The 19,303-nt window shown below is 43.0% G+C and overlaps 1 protein-coding gene across 1 annotated transcript in view; it reads right to left on the bottom strand.

Annotated features, from left to right (window-relative positions):
* The window catches only part of LOC141051119 (uncharacterized), a 200,937-nt gene that overhangs the window by 23,431 nt on the left and 158,203 nt on the right, over positions 1-19,303 (bottom strand). The window contains 1 exon segment of the mRNA XM_073548007.1: positions 15,924-16,829. Within this exon segment, the coding sequence (XP_073404108.1) occupies positions 15,924-16,829 (906 nt within the window).

The raw sequence follows: 19,303 nt of genomic DNA, 5'->3' as shown, positions 1-19,303 counted from the left end.
CTCACTCCAGTGTCTGACCATGTACAGAACATACAACAGCTCCTGGGCAGGGGAGGAAGCAAAAGACAATACTGACATTACAGTAGGAGATCGCAGAGGATACATTTTGTGAGGTAAGATATTGTTTAAAAACAGTCAGTGAAATATTTTACCTCCCTAAATGAATCCTCTGTGATCCCCTGCTGTAATGTCAGTATTGTCTTTTGCTTCCTCCCCTGCCCAGGAGATGTGGTATGCTCCGTACACAGTCAGACACAGACAATTTTTAAAATGAACTTTTGTTTGTGGGAAAACCCCTTCAATGTGACCGGCTTCCTCTGCCTGTAGACACGCCGCACATCTGCTGCCGGGATCAGCCGAATGATTCACTGCGTCTGTGCAGAATTCGTGCAGGCGCAGTGCGATGGTGTTCTGCTGGTGGTACCGTGCAAGAGGCTGAGTGTGTGACTGTGAGAGTGAGTGTGTGGTGCATACGGCGTATAGTGTGTGTGTGTGTGGTGCGTACGGCGTGTATTGTGTGTGCGACATATAGAGTGAGTGTGTGTGGTGTGACGGTGTTCCGCTGGTGGTACTGTGCAATAGGTTGGTACCAGCAGCAGTTTCCATATTGAGACACTCATCACTTGGGTGTCCCAATATGGCGGTTGGTGAAAGTCCTCCGCTTGGAATTCTGGGATACGGTGACATCTGGACAGACCAGAAAATGAGAACATTACAAGGCAATTATATAAATAGAAGTCTACAATTGAGGACGTTTTTCCTTATCAAATATGATGATGAACCATGTACATTTTAATTAATAAACCTTAAGATCACGTGACCATAGAATTGGGTATTTCCTCGTGGGCAGGCGTGTGCATAGATATCATGGGGCCCCATAGCAAAAGTTCTAGTTGTCCCCCCACCTCCCCGCAAAAAAAACTAATATTTGGTGGGGTCACAGAAGAGCATATCTTACAACTTTGCAGCCCTTACAAAGTAATTTCACTCATTTTGAAGTCCCTAGATTGCCCTTATAAAAGTATGATGCTGACAAAAGTGCTCCCCAAGCACAATAGGATACCCCCATAGTGAATTACTCTAAACGCACGATTATCCTACTGTACTCACCAGGCAAAGCCGGTGACCCCAACACTATATACTATATCAACTGTGGTCTCCACACATAATAGAAACCCCCATAGTCCTCCACACAGTATAATAGACCCCACATAGTTCTAAATACAGTATAACGGGCCCCACATAGTCCTCCATACAGTATAATACACCCCACATAGTCCTCCATGCAGGAAAATGGGACCCACAAAGTCCCCCAGATAGTATTATGGGACCCACATAGCCTTTCATGTAATATTGTGAGCCCCACTATATGCCTGGATTCAAACCCTTGATCCTGTGCTTTGTGGTCAGCTTCTGAGTCCACAGAGCTACAGCAGTTATACCTTTTATCCAGGGGTTTAGTTTCTGTTATCCATGCTTCAGTCTCTTTGGGGTAACAGATGTTTTCAACCAGAGAGCGATAGATAGCCAACCACAGAGACACAGAAAGAGAGACTCTCTGACTGGCTGTCTCTCTCGTTGGCTGTCGCACTCTCTTGCGTTGTCTCTTTCTGTCTATCTCTGGCTTTTCTTTCTCTTTGGTTGGCTGTCTCTCTCTGGCTGGTTTTCCCTCTGTCTCTTTCTGGCTGCCACTATCTCTGACTAGCAGTCTCTTTGGCTGGCTGTCTCTGTCTTTGATGAGGAACAGGAACATGTCTGTGCTTCGGGGCAGCCTGTGGGCAGGGCTTTCCTTGGTTTCTCTGGTTTAGGTGGGTCACCCGCCAGGGCCGTGGGTCAATGGGAAGTGTCACGGCAGCGGTGACCCGGTCTGTGGCCCTGGGCGTCCATGTAAAAGAAATAGTGTGGCTGATGATTAAAATTTATGGAGTGGATGATTCGTGACGCCACCTGTGGTGTTTGGCAATGAAGATGTTAAGCCGGCACTGCAGACAGATCCTCTGGGACAGATGGTGTGGTGCAGCAATGATGTTGTGGCCCTCCACAGGCAGTGCCGCGTATTGAGACGAGACTCGTGGGAGTTTCTCGTAAGTGTGACCCCGGCCTTAAAATTGTTAGCCAAGAAGTCTGGATTGGGAGAAGGGGAAGGTGTAGAGTTACAAGGGGCGTAGAGGGCATTTCATTGTAATTTCTCTGACAAAAGTAATGTAAAATATCTGACAAACAATGATTCTTCTTCCCACCACTTTCTATGGATACAACAAATAATTTTAAATCATTGAAAATTTGTACAGGGACCTTATATGAAGAGGTAAAGAGCCGAGGCTGAAGATGCTTCATCTCCACCAGCCTATGAAAAGGGGAGGATTGGCAACTTGAAAATTCCTTGTTTATATCATGGCTTTGCAACTGGAAGCTTGGATATTTATGAAACCAGCAGATTTGGATGAAATGGGCGACTCATCACGTTCCATGCCTTCCCACTTATAATCGGTTGTACATTTTCGGATATGAAAACTTAAGAAAAACCCATTTCTGGAAACCCAAAACTGAAAATATGATTTGATGGAATCTGGGAAAAAAAGCGATGAGTATAAAATTTAGTCTAGATTTTACTCCCAATGTTTTTTTCGCCGCCTACACACACTGCGCCGTACACTTTGCGTTTTTGTTACCACATAGCTCCATTAATGACACATGTTTCTTGTGTCATTCCTGGAGATATGTGTAGTCAGAAACACAAATGTATGACTTGTATTTTCACCACCAGTCTCTTCAGTCTGCTAATATTGCACAGACTGAATAGAGGATGGTGTTGAGTGCAAGGCATATCGTTACCTTGACAGGTATCATAAAGAGTGAATTGAATATGGTGCGTTTTTACCATCATCATTTCACTCTTTGTGACACAAGGCCAGGGGATTCTAGCTATACCTTGTAATTAACCAAATCATCCATTCAGTGTGTGGTGAATAAACTGAAGAGATGATGGAGAAAATACACGTCATATCTACAATACCCTGGCCTCGTATCATAACTATTTATTACACCTGGCGATTTGAATACACATATGAGTTAACCTGCAGCGTTGTTTCAGTCTGCATTATCTATTGCACGCAGACTGGAGCGATGCTGGAGTTTAACTCGTGTATTCACCTGCCCAGGTGTGATAACGCCACCATAACACCCGGCCTGGGGATTGTAGAAGTTGTATAAACTTTATCATCTCTCCAGTCTGCATTCATACTGAAACCACAGTGGAGATCCTATATTAATATTTATTCTCACATGGTCATTTGTCATAAAGAGTGAAGGATGCTATTGCATCCCAAAATCACTATTTGTAACATCAGGCCATGTGATACAAATATTAGTTGTATTATCTCCACCGTCGCTGCACATTGAACACAAACTGTAGAGATGATAAAGGTCATACAACTTGTGTGTATGTAGTCAACTAGCCAGGAGTCCTAGTAAATTCATGATGCACAAAACACAGCATCATGAATTCACTGGTACACCTGGGCAGGTGATTATTGTATTGGAGTGTATAAAAAACACTCGGTACAGGTATCAAAACAGGCTTTTTTATTAACATACACACAAGAAAACAATTTTACACCATTTGATCTTGTCATTCCACACGTCCTACATCAGACATAAAGTAGGCCGCAAATTGATCCCTCATTTGGCCAACTTCAACTGATGACCTGAGAGGGTGCTGAGTGAATTCAGGCAATGGGTTGGCAGCTGGTTCATCGAGTTCAAAGTTAGGGTGCTCTTTAGCCATAACAAAATTATGAAGGACCACACACACCTTCATCACCTCATCCGCTGTTTCCATTTTAAGATTAATGACTGTGCTGAGAATGCGCCATCTGGAGACAAGAATACCAAAAGTACACTCTTCAGTTCTTCTGGCCCTGGTCAGTCTGTAATTAAACATTTTTTTTGGTGTGGTCCAAGTCCCGGCTGGAGTAGGGTTTTGGCACATTTGAAATGCCTCATCCCCAACAATTACAAATGGCTGTGGTAGACCTTCGGTGTGGGGAAGAGGCCGTGGCATGAGAAAATTGAAATGGATGCCATACATCCTCCGACCATGTCCGAGTTCTTAAAAGCCTGGGAGTCATTCCCATGGCCAAATGCCCCAATGTCCACTGCAACAAACAGACAGTCTGCATCCGCAATAGCTATGAGTACTTTTGAAAAGTACTTTTTGTAATTATTTTACTTCGATCCACATATTGCGTGTTTTATTATCCGGATGTGTTTCCCATCCACCGCTCTCAAACAGTTGGAGAAATTGCAGACTGTCCAGAATTTTCCATCCACTTTTCCACGGTGGGCAGGGGCATAAATTCCTGACAGAGAACGTCCCACAAAGCCCGGCAGGTGTCCGCAACAATTCCAGACAAGGTGGATATTCCAATCCAGTACTGGAAGTGGAGTGAAGATGGGGTCTCTCCAGTAGGCAGGAATCTGCCAAACAGAGAAAAGATACACACAATGCTTAGAAGTACCAGCCACTTATTGTAGCACCACCCTACCATAATGTAGATGACCTGGGTTGTCTCTATATAGTGCTGGATAGGACTTAAATACAGATCAGTTTTGACACGACATGCAAGGGGGTTGTGGTAAAACCACAGGAAAATGACCATAGATCCATGGGTAGAAAAATACAAAATACTTTATTCAAAATGACACAAATGTAGCAGGTGCAAGACAATGGTGGGAAAAAAGTGGATACAGAAACGGATTAACCACGCCCTGTGGAAAAGCCACGTGTGGAGCCAGCACCCCCAACCATGTATCCAGATATATATCCCAATAAATACATATGGCTAAACCAAAATTATACTGTCAAAAGATTGTATGCAAGTACACATTCATTGTGTTATGCTACAAAGTAAATTTAGTGACTACCATGACCATCAACTCTTTTTAATTTGTATAAATATTGCATATAAATAGTTGTAGTCACACTAACAGCCAATGTATTGCCCTAAGTGGCTTGGATATTGGATTAAGCCCGAGAAGGTAGAAGATAAAGTGCCCAATGATCGCCTATAAACCTCAAATAGGCGGCAATATATTGCCCTATGTATTTGTTACATTGAGCCCGGGATAGTTCTGGTTAAAGTGCCCGATGTTCTCATATTTACCTCAAGTGAGCGGCACCAAGGGGTGGGGGCGATGGGGACCAGAGCGTGTGCCCCGACGCGTGTTTCAGCTGCTTGTCCTTCGTCAGAGAAACTACAAAAATTAATATTTAGGTCTAGGGTTTTTTTAAACAGTAACATAAAAAAAATTAGTACATGGCATAACAATAATTCAGCAGGCTTTTGTTTACTACTTAGCAGAACAATAATTCTGCAGGCTTTGGAATAGTACATGGCAGAACGAAGAAAATTATGCAGGCATTGGTTTGTAAATATTACGTACCGTAATGTGACCAGGAGCCGTTCCTCAGGAGGAATTGCACAACGGAGCAGTGTGTCCTGTCTCCGGATGGATTCTTGAACGCGAGCAAGCAAATCCATGAAGCTTTCTTGGGACATCCGGGTATAGTCAGTAAATTTCTCCGGGTTTCCCTGGAACTCGCTGTAGAGGGTGTGGAACGCTCCACGGCTCTCCTGGCATTCATTAATCGGATGCATCCACAAACGACGTTGCCTTCTTCGCTGTCTCTCTCTCCCTTTGTTGCTGGCAAGCAAATGCAAAAGCCTGAGCCAGCGCGATGTCCAGATCCAAGTTGAAGTGAAAACTCTTCCAGCTCAGATACATGTTCACAAAGGACAAAGCAACCAAATCTGAAGAATTAAGCTGTAAACAGGGTATATATAAAGAATTCCCATGACACACGCCCACTGGTGTCCCATTGGTGGAGTCTGTTTCAAGATTTTTTTCAAGGATTTTCCTCCTGTGAAACGTGACACCTAGACAACGCATGCGCATAAAAAACGCATGCAAAAACACATGAAAACGCATCCAAAAGCTGCATTTTTTGTCGTCATGCGCACGCTGATGCGTCAAAAAATCGCTGCGTTTACATGTGTTTGCAAGCATTTATTGCGTGCGTTTTATGCGCACACGAAACGCTGAGCAAAAAGGCGCAAATGTGAAGCTAGCCTAAGATAAATTTACCGGATTGTTTCGATAGGGACCGAAGTAAGGTTTCCATTTATTTTTTCTTCATGTAAGTTGTATTTTCGTCTCCGTTCTGCCTCATACTTTCAAGTCAACGCTTGGGTATTACTCTGTCTATTGTTGCTCCATGGAAATCGTCAGGCTTGGGCATTTTATATGCCTGAGGATTCCCCAGTGTTTTCTTCAGTTGATGCTTTTTTTTCTCTGCTCTAGGGCTCATTTATGATGACCCCCTATAAAGTTGCTGTTTCTGAATCACTAATCCGCAGGTTGGTTCAGGGAAATCGTAAAGAGGACTACTGCTCTCAGTTCAGATGCTGGGCAGTGGAAACTTCTTGCAACGTCCCGGCTCTCCACAGTCAATTCTGCCAGGGTCTCTCTAGCCAGATACAAGATATGGTGGTTTATAATCCCTCCCAGTTGTACCTGGAAGAGGCCATGTCACTGGTAGAGCGATTGGACAGATATCTTAGGGAGAACACATAAGTTGGTGTTTTAGTGACTGCAGTCACATGGGTTATGTAATAATTTAGTGTTTCAGATAGAAAAATACTGTACATTTCTTAATGGTAAAAAAGAAAAAAATCATTAATACGTAACTGTTTATAGGTTTGAAGTTATCTCTCATGCAGGCTACTGGTTGTTTTTTTTTTTTTTACAAGAGTCTTTGGTTACCAAATCTTGAGTTATAACTACCTCTGCATTTGTTGACTCAGGTTTCACTTTAGATCTCATTGACAGTGATTTTCCTATCGAGTGTGGGTACACAGTTTCATCTCTTGTTCATCCTATTCAAGTATATGCAATTGATAATTCTCCCCTTACCCAAAGTCATGTTACTTCTAAGGTTGAAAAGGTGTGCATGAGGGTGGGAGTGTTGCACACAAAATCTATTTCTATCATGGTGTTTCCTTCCTTACCAGCTAAAGTTGTGTTCGGTACGCCCTGGCTGGAGAAACACAATCCTTCCATCAATTGGGAGACTTGTGAAGTTAAGTCTTGGGGGAATTTTTGTTTTTCCAGTTGTCTATCTAAATTCCTGGCATCTATTAGATCTCGTATTTCAGATTTTATTTAGGATTTTGGGGATGTTTTTTCTGAGACTAGACTGAAGATGAAATTCTACACCCGCGTGGGTCATATTATTGTGCTATTGAATTTATCCCAGGGGTAAAAATTGCTTACCTCTCATTTGTTTAACTGTTCTCTTTCTGACGCCTTGAAAGAGTACATTCAAATGTCTCTCCAAGTGTCACATAACGCCTTCCACCTCATCAGTCACTGTGGGTTTTTTTCTTTAAGGACACAAACCTCCATTTTTGTTCCTGATTCGATTTCAGAGAGATTAACAAGATTACTGTATGTAATCCATACCCATTACCTCTTATTCCTGATCTGTTTAACCAACTAATGGTGGCCATGTGGTTTTCTAAACTGGATCTGAGAGGGGCATATAACCTTATACGTGTTCGCCAAGTTGATGTGTGGAAGGCTGCCTTCAATACACCCGAGGGTCAGTTGGAAAATATCATGATGCCATTTGGTTTGACCAATGCTCCAGCAATGTTTCAGAACTTCATTAGTTATATTTTCATTATTTTGTGGTGATATCATGATTTACTCTGGTTCTCATGAGGAGCATCGGGAGTATGTTTGACAGGTGTTACAGGTTTTTCATGACAATCATTTGTTTGCCAAGTTAGAGAAGTGTCAGTTTGAGGTGCAGCAGACTAAATTTTGGGTCATTTGGATTCTGCTCAAGGTTTGCACATGGATGGAACCTACTAATTTTTAAAGATTGGCTTGGCATGGAACCAGTTGCACAGGAGAGCTCTGGGTATACTAGACTGCCTTTAACCCCTTAACGACCAGGGGTATTTTTGGTTTTACATTTTCATTTTTCCCTCCCCTTCTTTCCAGAGCCAGAATTTTTTTATTTTTCCGTTTATATGGCCATGTGACGGCTTATTTTTTGCGGGATGAGTTGAACTTTTAAATGACATCATTGGTTTTACCATATCGAGTACTCGAAAACGGGAAAAAAATTCCAAGTGCGGTGAAATTGCAAAAAAAGTGCAATCCCACACTTGTTTTTTGCTTGGCTTTTTTGTTAGGTTCACTAGATGCTAAATCTGACCTGCCATTATGATTCTCCAGGTCATTATGAGTTCATAGACACCAAATATGTCTATGTCCTCTTTTATCTAAGTGGTGAAAAAAAATTCAAAAGTTTGCTAAAAAAAAAAAAAAAAAAAAATTTGCGCAATTTTCCGAGACCCGTAGCGTCGCCATTTTTCATGATCTGGGGTCGGGTGAGGGCTTTAATTTTTCCATGCCGGACTGACGTTTTTAATGATATCACTTTTGTGCAGATACGTTCTTTTGATCGCCTGTTATTGCATTTTAATGCAATGTCTTGGTGACCAAAAAAACGTAATTCTGGCGTTTTGAATTTTTTTCTCGCTACGCCGTTTAGCGATCGGGTTAATGCTTTTTTTTTTATTGATCGGGCGATTCTGAACGTGGCGATACCTAATATGTGTGATTTTTTTTTTTACTGTTTTATTTTGATTGGGGCGAAAGGGGGGTGATTTGAACTTCTAGGTTTCTTTAATTTTTTTTTATTTTTAAACTTTTTTTTTTTTTTTTTTAACTTTTGGCATGCTTCAATAGCCTCCACAGGAGGCTAGAAGCATGCGCAACCCGATCGGCTCTGCTACATATGGGCGATGAGCAGATTGCCCATATATAGCAGATTTACTGCTGTGCTTTCAGCGCCGACCACCGGGTGGCGCTGAAAGCCTTATGCCTGGAACAACCATAGAGGTCTCATAGAGACCTCTGGTTGTCCAGGCAACATGACGCTGACCCCCCGATCACGTGACGGGGGTCGGCGATGACGTCATTTCCGGCCCGGCGGCCGGAAATGCTATTTAAATGCCCGCTGTCAGCTTTGACAGCGGCATTTAACTAGTTAATAGGCGCGGGCAGACGGCGATTCTGCTCGCGCCTATTGCAGGCACATGTCAGCTGTTCACAACAGCTGACATGTCCCGGCTTTGATGCGGGCTCAGCGCCGGAGCCCTCATCAAAACGGGGGAAATGTCTGATGACGGACTGTGTCCGTCATTGGACATTAAGGGGTTAACTCCACTGGGCCTCCATTTAGTCCAAGAGTGATTCTCATGCACCACTGGTGGATCCGTGCTGACTCTGCTAGACCCCCCCACAGAATCCAAAGCCATAGAAAATCCAAGATTCAGAGGCATCAGAGAAACTAGGTATAAAGCATAACATTTATTCCATCCTTTAAAAATCACATAGTGAAATACAACTGAGGTAGACGAGTGAATCAACGTTTCGACTCAAAAGGGCCTTTTTCAAGTACAATAAAACAGCCCAAAAGTGGGCCACTGGACATCCACATTAGTGATTGTTACACCCGATCCCCGTCCTGGCTCTGCATCCAGGCCTCCCCCTGCTCTCCGTTCTGGGCACTCACTTCGAGCCTCTCATGCTGCTGCTCAGCGTTCTGTCCTGCCTCCTCCTCCTGGTGTCCTGTGAGATCTGTAGCTAAGGCTATTAGGGCACGCCCGCCCACTCTCTTGCCGTCTTAAAGGGGCGGAGTGCATTATTCAAAAAAATGCAATCAACCAATGGCAGCGCACTGGCTGCTATTTCTGGCCTCTCCTCCAAAGGGAGAGTGCCGGAGCAACGAGTATCTATCATTGCTACATCTGGTTCTCATGCTAAGCTATCTGCGCTGCATCTGCAGTCTCTGTGCATTGTCTAATGCTCTCTGTTTCCACAGCATATCAGTATCCTGTGCTTCCTGGTTATATCAGCAACCATCTGGGCCTAAGCCATCCCGTTCCGCCTACAGCCATCCGAGTCCAAGGACTGTGTGAAGGTCACTGGAACCGACTCCTTACCAACTAACCGAATCTAGGACCCAGCGCATTACGGACTCTGCTGTAACTTTTGTTATCCCTTTTGGTCCCACTGGGACAGCTGCCACGTGTTTGGGGTCTAACTGGAGGTAGCACCTGTGTCCTCCGGGTATTCCATTCTGGCCCTGCCTGAGGGGCTTTACTACGAGTGCCCAGGGCTCACTTGTCATGCCCCCTTCGGAGCCCCCCGGACCGTGGTCCTGAGGTTCCACTTAAAAAATAAAAACGAATGTGAACTTCACCATCTCTGCCTCCGCTTCCATTCGTTACAGTGATTTTCAGCTCTGTGGGTACCTGAAGATTCCCTGCACTCTCCAGTGGCGTGAGCATTGCTGGGGGAACAGCTAAAAAGCAACGTAAGGCAGAGAAATCCAAGTACAAAGAACAAAAGCTGGGCACTTGGTTTAGATTACCATTGTCAGTTGTGGGGAACGTCATCAAAATTATATGGATGCCCCAACTTTTGTGTGTTACCCATAACTCAATTTGGATACACTGCAAAGATAAAAATTAGGGTGGGCTGGCTGTTCCGAATCTGTGTTTATTTTATGGCAGATCAACTCCAGCATATCGACCAATGGGTTGTCCCTGGGGGAAGGGACGGGAAGCACAGTGTCTTCCAACATCAACATCATCTTGGGTCATCCAGGTTGCATGAGGCGATGGAAGAGCGTAAATCCAGAAAACTTTCGTGTAGGGCTCCAACTTTACTACTAATTCACCAGCTTTGGTGGAAGGTGGGGGAGTTACAATGGCTACATGGGATCAGACAATATACCTCATTCTGGAAAATTCCGTGGCTCTCAAACTTTCATCAATTAGAGGGGTTCCAAAATTGGAGCTTTAGGGGACTCTACAGATTACACCACATCATAATGTGTGACCTGATTAAGGAATTCTCCCAACTGCAAAAGAGTTTGGAGAGAGTTCCACAATTATCCTTAATTGTCCATTTTCTTGCAGTAAGTTCCGGACAATTCAAAGTCGATAGCTGGCTAGTGGAGCGTGTGTAGATCAAAAGTGAATATGTACCCCTACCCATGCCCTCTATGGCGGTGTCAGTGATAGTAAATGACAGTATAGGAATAAATTAACACCTGCATGTGCAGACCTAGGGAGCCATCTTGCATGTGCAAGATTTTTACTATCACTGACACTAGTGCAGAGGGGTTTGGAGGGATTATGGGCGTGGGTAGGGCTGCATATTTACTTTTGATTTACATACGCTTGACTAGCCAGCATGCAACTCTGAATCGTGCCAAGCTAATAGCAAGAAAACAGGACAAGGTGCACCAATAAAGGTTAGATATTCTGAAAGGGCTGCCCAAGCCCTATCTCAGGATACCATTAGTATGCAACAAAAAAAAATCACCTAACATATTCCCTTTAAGAGAATCCCACTCATATGTGCTACACCAAGTATACAGAAGGCCTCAATTCCTGTTTGACAAAAGGAATGGGATCCAATACTTTATGCTTTAGATGTAAAGGGTATTCAGCAATCTTAATACACATGATGTGGTCCTGTGCTAACTTGAAACTCTTCTGGAAGGGTGTCTTAGGCATCATGAATTTGGTTTACTTAGTCAATATAACCCCCTTGTATTTTGGGGTACACTGAAGACTTACCCATGGATGAGTATGGCAAGACTGCGGTGTCTCACATGTTATTTATGGCCATAAAACTCATTGCGCAATTTTGGATTTCGGATCAGGTACCTACTATTCTGGAATTCATAAATAAAATCAACTGGATACTGAATTTGGAAAAAGGTATTTATCAGAAAAGGAATGTTTTTGCTAAGTTTGAAAAACTCTTGGCCACATGGACTGATGGATCAGGTTTTGCATCAAGAGAACTACAGAGGTATCACTAGCAAGTCTTTTGATCACTAAAACTAGTTGCTTATGAAATGCCCTAGGGTATTAGGGAATCCATCAGTAGGTTTTTGCTATGTAAAATTAGGGCAGCATGAGGTAGACTAAAACACTGAACTCAAGGATGTGTCACATGTCAGGCTGTGTGCTGTTTACTTACACTGAAGCTTTAATCGCCTTGTGATTAACAATGTTGTCACTAGCTGGCGACATTCCTGCAAGTCCGACTCCATCCTCTGTGATAAGCAGCTCACTTGTTATGTACATACAGAACCAGGTGGTGGTGGGGCTAGCTGTGGTGTGGGCAGAGTTAGCAATGCAGCAGGGCTGATAAAGCTAAATCTAAAAACTCTGTGTCAGAATGGCTGCACCCAGTAAACTAAGTGATACCTCATTGGATTCAGGGTCCCTTTGCCTACATCATGCTGCTCTCAGAAGAGGCAGCAAAAACCTGCTGAAAGATTACTTTAAGAGCTATGATAGGCTTTCCCTGTTAGTTGTGTGCAATTATCTATACTTATCATGATTACAAGCAGCAGGAAGATTATTAATTTTCTTTGTACTTCCCTTATTTTGTAGTACAGTGTTGGAAGAGTTGGGTATTGGGGTGTGTGACACTTTGGAATGTTATTACTTTTGAAAAATTTTAATAAAAAATTTGACCCCCAAAAAACTGCAGTTTATTATTTCTCGCACATAAATTGATAACATGTAGCTGGATTCAGACCAGGTGTGGACATACCATTGTTGCAACCTGTGTAGTCTCACAGGGGCCCACATCCACCTCCAAAGCATGCAGAATTGTGTATTATGATGAGCTATTGGCCAGCAAAGGCCTATATATTATTCTTGCACAGGCGCCCTCTTCTGCCCTCTTATTTAGATAAACCCTCCTTCCTACAATATGTGATGAACAAAGTCATTACTACAGGACTGTGTGAGAAAGGGATTTATTTGAAGAGAAACTCCAGAGCCCAAAATGAGAGAATCTGGGCTCCGTGATTGGATACTTTGGGCCTGACCTTCAGAGTGTTAGTACTAGATGGGGTCTTTGTATCTGGAGCTTCTCTACTCAGTATAATGACACTCACTGATCTTTTTCATATAAAGAGCATTTGAGAATAGAAACTTCCTAAATATGAGGACCTTGTCTGATCTATAGGTCATTGTACAGAGAACTATGGAGAGAGCACTGTTGTTGTAGACCTAATATTTCTGTACATGGAGTCTCTAAGGCCGGGGTCACACTTCAGAGAAACTCGCACGAGTCTCGCGTCTCAGTATCCGGCACTGCCGCCGCCACTCGGACCGGAGCGCTCAGCTGCATAGAAATACATGCAGCCGCACACTTCGGTCCTGAGAGCCGGCGGCAGTGCCGTGTATTGAAACAAGAGACTCGTGGGAGTTTCTCGCAAGTGTGCCCCCGGCCATAATATTGTAAGCCAAGAAGTCTGGATTGGGAGAAGGGGAAGGTGTAGAGTTACAAGGGGCGTAGAGGGCATTTCATTGTAATTTCTCTGACAAACGTAATCTAAAATATCTGACAAACAATGATTCTTCTTCCCACTACCTTTCTATGGATAAAAAAAAATAATTTTAAATCATAGAAAATTTGTACCGGGACCTTATATGGAGAGGTAAAGAGCCGAAGCTGAAGATGCTTTATCTCCACCAGCCTATGAAAAGGGGAGGATTGGCAACTCGAAAATTCCATGTTTATATCATGGCTTTGCAACTGGGAGCTTGGAAATTTATGAAAGCAGCAGATTTGGATGAAATGGGCGACTCATCACGTTTCATGCCTACCCACTTATAATCGGTTGTACATTTTTGGAAATAAACTTAAGATAAAACCCATTTCTGGAAACCCAAAACTGAAAGTATGATTTGATGGAATCTGGAAAAAAAGTGATGAGTATAAAGTATAGTCAAGATTTTACTTCAATACGGGGGAATTCGGACATTGAAAGCATATCTTTTCTTGAGGAAATATGGGTTTTGGGACAAATAAAATATCAAAGTTGCTGGTAAATTGAAGGACAAGGGCGATAAAGGAGTTGGAGATCTTAAAACCTGAAACCCCAACGCTGCAACTGTTTAATATGATTTGGCGGAATATGAAAAGCAGTGATTATAATCAATTCTAGATTTCACTTCAGTATAGAGCAACTTTATTTTTTAGGACATATTATGACAGTATATGAATTCTGAATTTCAAAAGGTACAAATAAAATATCTGTTGCTGTAGAATGGTAGTATAAGGATGACAAGAACTAGAGTTCATAATCAGTCTAGAACAAGTCCAATAGCTAAGGTTTAAATTATGATGTCCGACATTAAATATGGAGAAAGGGATATATATATATATTTGTTTAGGAAAAAGATACAAATTGTTACAGCTTTGTTAGTGAGAATTTGCAGTAATATGACAATGGTGTCAAGAATATATAAGGAAACAAGATGGGCCGATCTCTGCTCCAGCAAAAATTAATTGGGAAGAAGTGTCACTAATATATGAAAAACAATTCTCTAGAATATCAAGACTTTGCTTTCTTATTAAGCATCATACCTAGGATTTATTTAACATCAGAGTTATTGTCAAAGATGGATAACAAAAAGTACCCTAAATGTCAGATTATATTGGCGGACACTCATCTTATGTTATGGATATGCTTTAAAATGCAACTTTATGTGGGTCTAATTTAAAAAATTTATGCACTTGGTTCAACAGCCTAAGGCTAGTTTCACACTTGCTTTTTTTTGCAGCGCATTTTTCCCGCAAAAAAACGCATTAAAAAAACGCATACAAAAGCATACAACTGCTGCGTTTTTTTCAAGCATTTTTATGAGCATGCATGAAAAAAACGCAGCGTTTTTATGCGTTTGTAAGCGTTTTTAGTGCGTTTTTACCGCGTTTGCGTTTTTTTCCAACATTAGGTGGCCCCTCACACTAACCCAAACCAAGACTTTACTAACCCTAACCCTGACCCTAACTAACCCTAACCCTAACTAACCCTAACCCTGACCCTAACCCTTAACCAAACCATACTTAACCCTAACCCAAACCCTAAACCCTAACTAACCCTAACCCTGACCCTAACCCTAACTAACCCTAACCCTGACCCTAACCCTGACCCTAACCCTAACTAACCCTAACCCTGACCCTGACCCTAACCCTTAACCAAACCATACTTAACCATAACCCTGACCCTAACCCTAACCCTGACCCTAACCCTTAACCAAACCATACTTAACTCTAACCCTGACCCTAACCCTAACCCTGACCCCAACCCTACTTAACCCTAACCCTAAACCCCTTTAACTAACCCTAACTCTAACCCAAACCCCTAAATTCCATGGTTAAAAAAAAAAAAACACTTGTGCAAAAAAACGCATACATAAGCATGCCAATGCGCACATATGCGCACCCATAGGCTATAATGGCCATTTTTAGCTCAAAACGTGCGCATATGTGCGCATGCACTTTTTTGCAGGGCCAAAAAATGCAACATGCTGCGTCTGGAAAATACCAACGCATACCCCAAAAAAACGCAGCGCATGAAAATCGCATACATGCGCATGGCAGCGCGCAGGTATGCGCACCCATGTTAAATATAGGGGAAAAAACGCATGCGCAGGTTAGCGTTTTTTTCCAGCGCTAAAAAACGCAAATGTGAAACCAGCCTAAGTCCTCTTAAACTCAACATATGAGTATTGGGGCATAGAGAAGGGATCAATTCCCAATAGTCTTACCTGACTTCACTAACTCTTATATGTGTTTTCTTGTACAATTTATAAAAATATATGATTTTTTTTCTATGGGAGTTTTTATTGGTGGCCAACAAAATATGATTTTCAAGTAAAAGATTTCTCACCAATAGCTTCTCCCTATATGAGATTTTTGATGTTCAAGAAGGTGTAATTTGTAGATAAAACATTTCCCACATTCTGAACATGAAAAGGGTTTCTTCCCTGTATGAGTGCTCTGATGGAGAATTAAATGTGATTTCCGATTAAAACATTTCCCGCAATCTGAACAAGAAAAGGGCTTTTCTCCCGTATGAATTCTTCGATGGACAACTAAAAGTGATTTTCGAATAAAACATTTTCCACATTCTGAACATGAAAAGGGCTTTTCCCCTGTGTGGATTTTCTGGTGACTAACAAGACTTGATTTCACTCCAAAACATTTTCCACATTCTGAACACGAGAAAGGTTTCTCCCCAGTGTGAGTTCTCTGATGTGTAAAAAGCTGATGTTTATCTGCCCAACATTTCCCACATTCAGAACATGAAAATGGTTTATCTCCTGTGTGAGTTCTCTGGTGTTTAACAAGACTTGATTTATCGGAATAACATTTTCCACATTCAGGACATGAAAATGGCTTCTCCCCTGTGTGAGTTCTTTTATGAATAACAAGATATGATTTCTTGGTAAAAAGTTTCCCACATTCTGAACATGAATATGGTTTCTCCCCCGTATGAGTTCTCTGGTGTAGACTAAGTCTTGATTTATCTGAAAAATATTTACCACATTCGGAACAAGAAAATGGCTTCTCCATTGAGTGAATGGTCTGGTGTCTAACAAGATGTGTTTTATCTGCATAAGATTTCTCACATTCTGAACATGAAAAAGGCTTCTCACCTGTGTGTAATTTCTGGTGTCTAACAAGGTTTGATTTATCTGTAAAACATTTTCCACATTCTGAACATGAAAATGGCTTCTCCCCTGTGTGAATTCTTTGGTGTCTAATGAGAGATGATTTTTCTGCAAAACAGTTCCCACATTCTGAACATAAAAATGGCTTCTCCCCTGTGTGAATTCTCTGGTGTACAACTAGAGCTGATTTATCTACAAAAGATTTCCCACATTCTGAACATGAAAATGGTGTCTTCCCTGTGTGACTTCTCTGGTGTCTAACAAAATGTGATTTATCTGCAAAATCTTTCCCACAATCTGAACATAAATATGGCTTTTCTCTTGTGTGAATTCTTTGGTGTATAACCAGCTTTGATTTACTTGCAAAACATTTACTACATGCTGAACATGAATATGACTTCTCCCTTGCATGAATTATCTCATTACTAATGGTCTCTGATTTCTGGTTAAAATAGTTATCAAACTCTGAAGAAGAAAATCTTTTTTCCTCTGTGTGAATTTTTTGATGTGTAACAAAAGACGTTTTGAGGGAAAAACTTGTTTCACTATCTGCACTTGAAAATTGTTTCTTTACAGATATTGAATCTGTGCTGTGAAGGGATGAGGGTTTATCTTGAATAATTTGATTCATTTCAGTTATATCCTGTATGATATCGTCTGATTTAAAAATTGAAGATGTCAGTTGTGCCTCTGATCTCCTCGTAGAGTTATCTGCCAAGAATAAAGATATTTATTTTAATAGAATATCCTTAGAAAGTATATATAACATTTCTAAAATATACCTATAAGTTGTAAATTATATAGCAAACTTCAGTTATGTTATGATGTGAGGCTGGAAACCTCCGGGAGCTGAACCCTCAGGACCGCGACGACGAACCTCCCCTAGGCGAGCTGACCAGGTGGACCACCCCCTATACAGGGAGTGTAAGGGGCAGGCCCAAGGGAGACTATCGCCGCGGAAGCTGATACCCGGGGACAACCGGAGGATGACGTAAGCCGGGGAGGACTGGAGAACCGGTGGGAATGAAGACGACCACAGGGGAGACTGCTGTTGCTGCGAGGAGGAAGGTGACCACCAGGAGGAATGCTGGAACGTGTAGCAGAAGGGAAGCTGGAACAGGCGGGCGAGGACAGGAACGGAGCAGACCTGGAAAGGAACACGAGAGGGTAACCGACAGGCAGACTAACGGGAAGTCAGAAGGAGTACAAGGCACAGGGACAGACAGAGCGCTAGGAGATGTGGACCCGATATCAGAGCGTGAAGCACAATTGATAATCAGGCAGGGAGCCTAGGGAGAGGCTGCCTGATATAGGGCACGCAGGAGGACTTCCGGGTTAGGGAGAGGCGGAGTCTGGGATCCAAGGGATAGGACGCCTGGACAGGGGGTGTGCGCCAGCGTACCTGGAGAGAGGCGGAGGAGGCGGGCCGAGAGGACCGGAAGTGCCTGGACAGCGTGGAGCCAGGGAGGAGAGCAGAGACCGCCGGCGTCATGGCAACAGGAGACGCAGCAGAGGCGGGCGGCGCGGCGGCGGCAGGAGCAGGGCCCGAAGCAAGGTCAGGACGTGCTGTGGTGGCAGCGGTCCGAGCGGCGGCTGCAGAGGCCGGAGGACGCGCCGGGGAGGTGAGCGTGACAAGTTATTTACTTAAAAAAAAAAAATCAGTTCACCAGCTAACATTAGACCTCAGGAAAGCAACCAGTACAGCTTGATTTTCCACACTCTTTGTTCATTCTGTCATCCAAACATTGAAATAATAAGCCATCAAAAATGCTATGTAGTTCAAATTTACACAAATAAAAAAAATTTACTTCGTCCCCAAAAACAAGACTCCACTTATGTTCTTTCTTTTGTCAATGGAAAAATAAAGGGTTTCCACAGAACTAGTAGCTGATTGAAAATCTACACTTCCAAAGCCAAATGTTTCTCTTGCTTTTATTTTTGCTTTTTAAATTATTTTTATTGTAATTTTATAGTTGAGCAACAAAGCAGTTTTATAAATGGATTGGATGAACAATCATTGATACAATTAACCCCTTAATGACCAGATGTATTTTTGTTTTTGCATTTTCGTTTTTTGCTCACTATTACCGATATGTCCGCCCACGCTCCCCGCACTCCGGTCTCCCAAAGGGCTGCTGGGATCGGGTCGCACCGTGCTGTCACTGTGCTCCCGGCCTTGCAACCTCCCCAGGTTCCTCGCTGTCCGCGCATGCACACTCTTAGACCTCGGCCTCATGCTTGCCAGGTACACTAGGTTTCTGCCAGAGTCCTGACCCAGAAATGACCTTGCTGGGCGCCCGGTGTCAGGTATATCAGAAGGCTTCGGCCGCTCCTCGGCGCCTGATTATTATTTCCTACACTTGCCTGTGTATGTGCTCTCCCAGGTCCCTGTACGCTTCCATTGCGTGCTCTGCTCTGCCCCTGTACGCTTCCAGTGTGTGCTCTGCTCTGTCACTGTATGCTTCCAGTGCATGCTCAGCTTTTTCCCAGTACGCTTTCCAGTGTGTGCTCTGCTCTGTCCCTGTACGCTTCTAGTGCGTGCTCTGCTCTGGCCCTGTACGCTTCCAGTGTGTGCTCTGCTTTTTCCCAGTACGCCTGCCAGGGAGTGCTCTTCTCTGCCCAGGATCTCGCACCCTCTGTGAACTCTGCCTTGCCCCGAACCCAGT

This window comes from Dendrobates tinctorius, unplaced genomic scaffold, assembly GCF_039654945.1.
Source record: "Dendrobates tinctorius isolate UK_male_01 unplaced genomic scaffold, ASM3965494v1 ptg000155l, whole genome shotgun sequence".
Lineage (NCBI taxonomy): Eukaryota > Metazoa > Chordata > Amphibia > Anura > Dendrobatidae > Dendrobates > Dendrobates tinctorius.
This window is presented reverse-complemented; position numbering and strand designations above follow the sequence as displayed.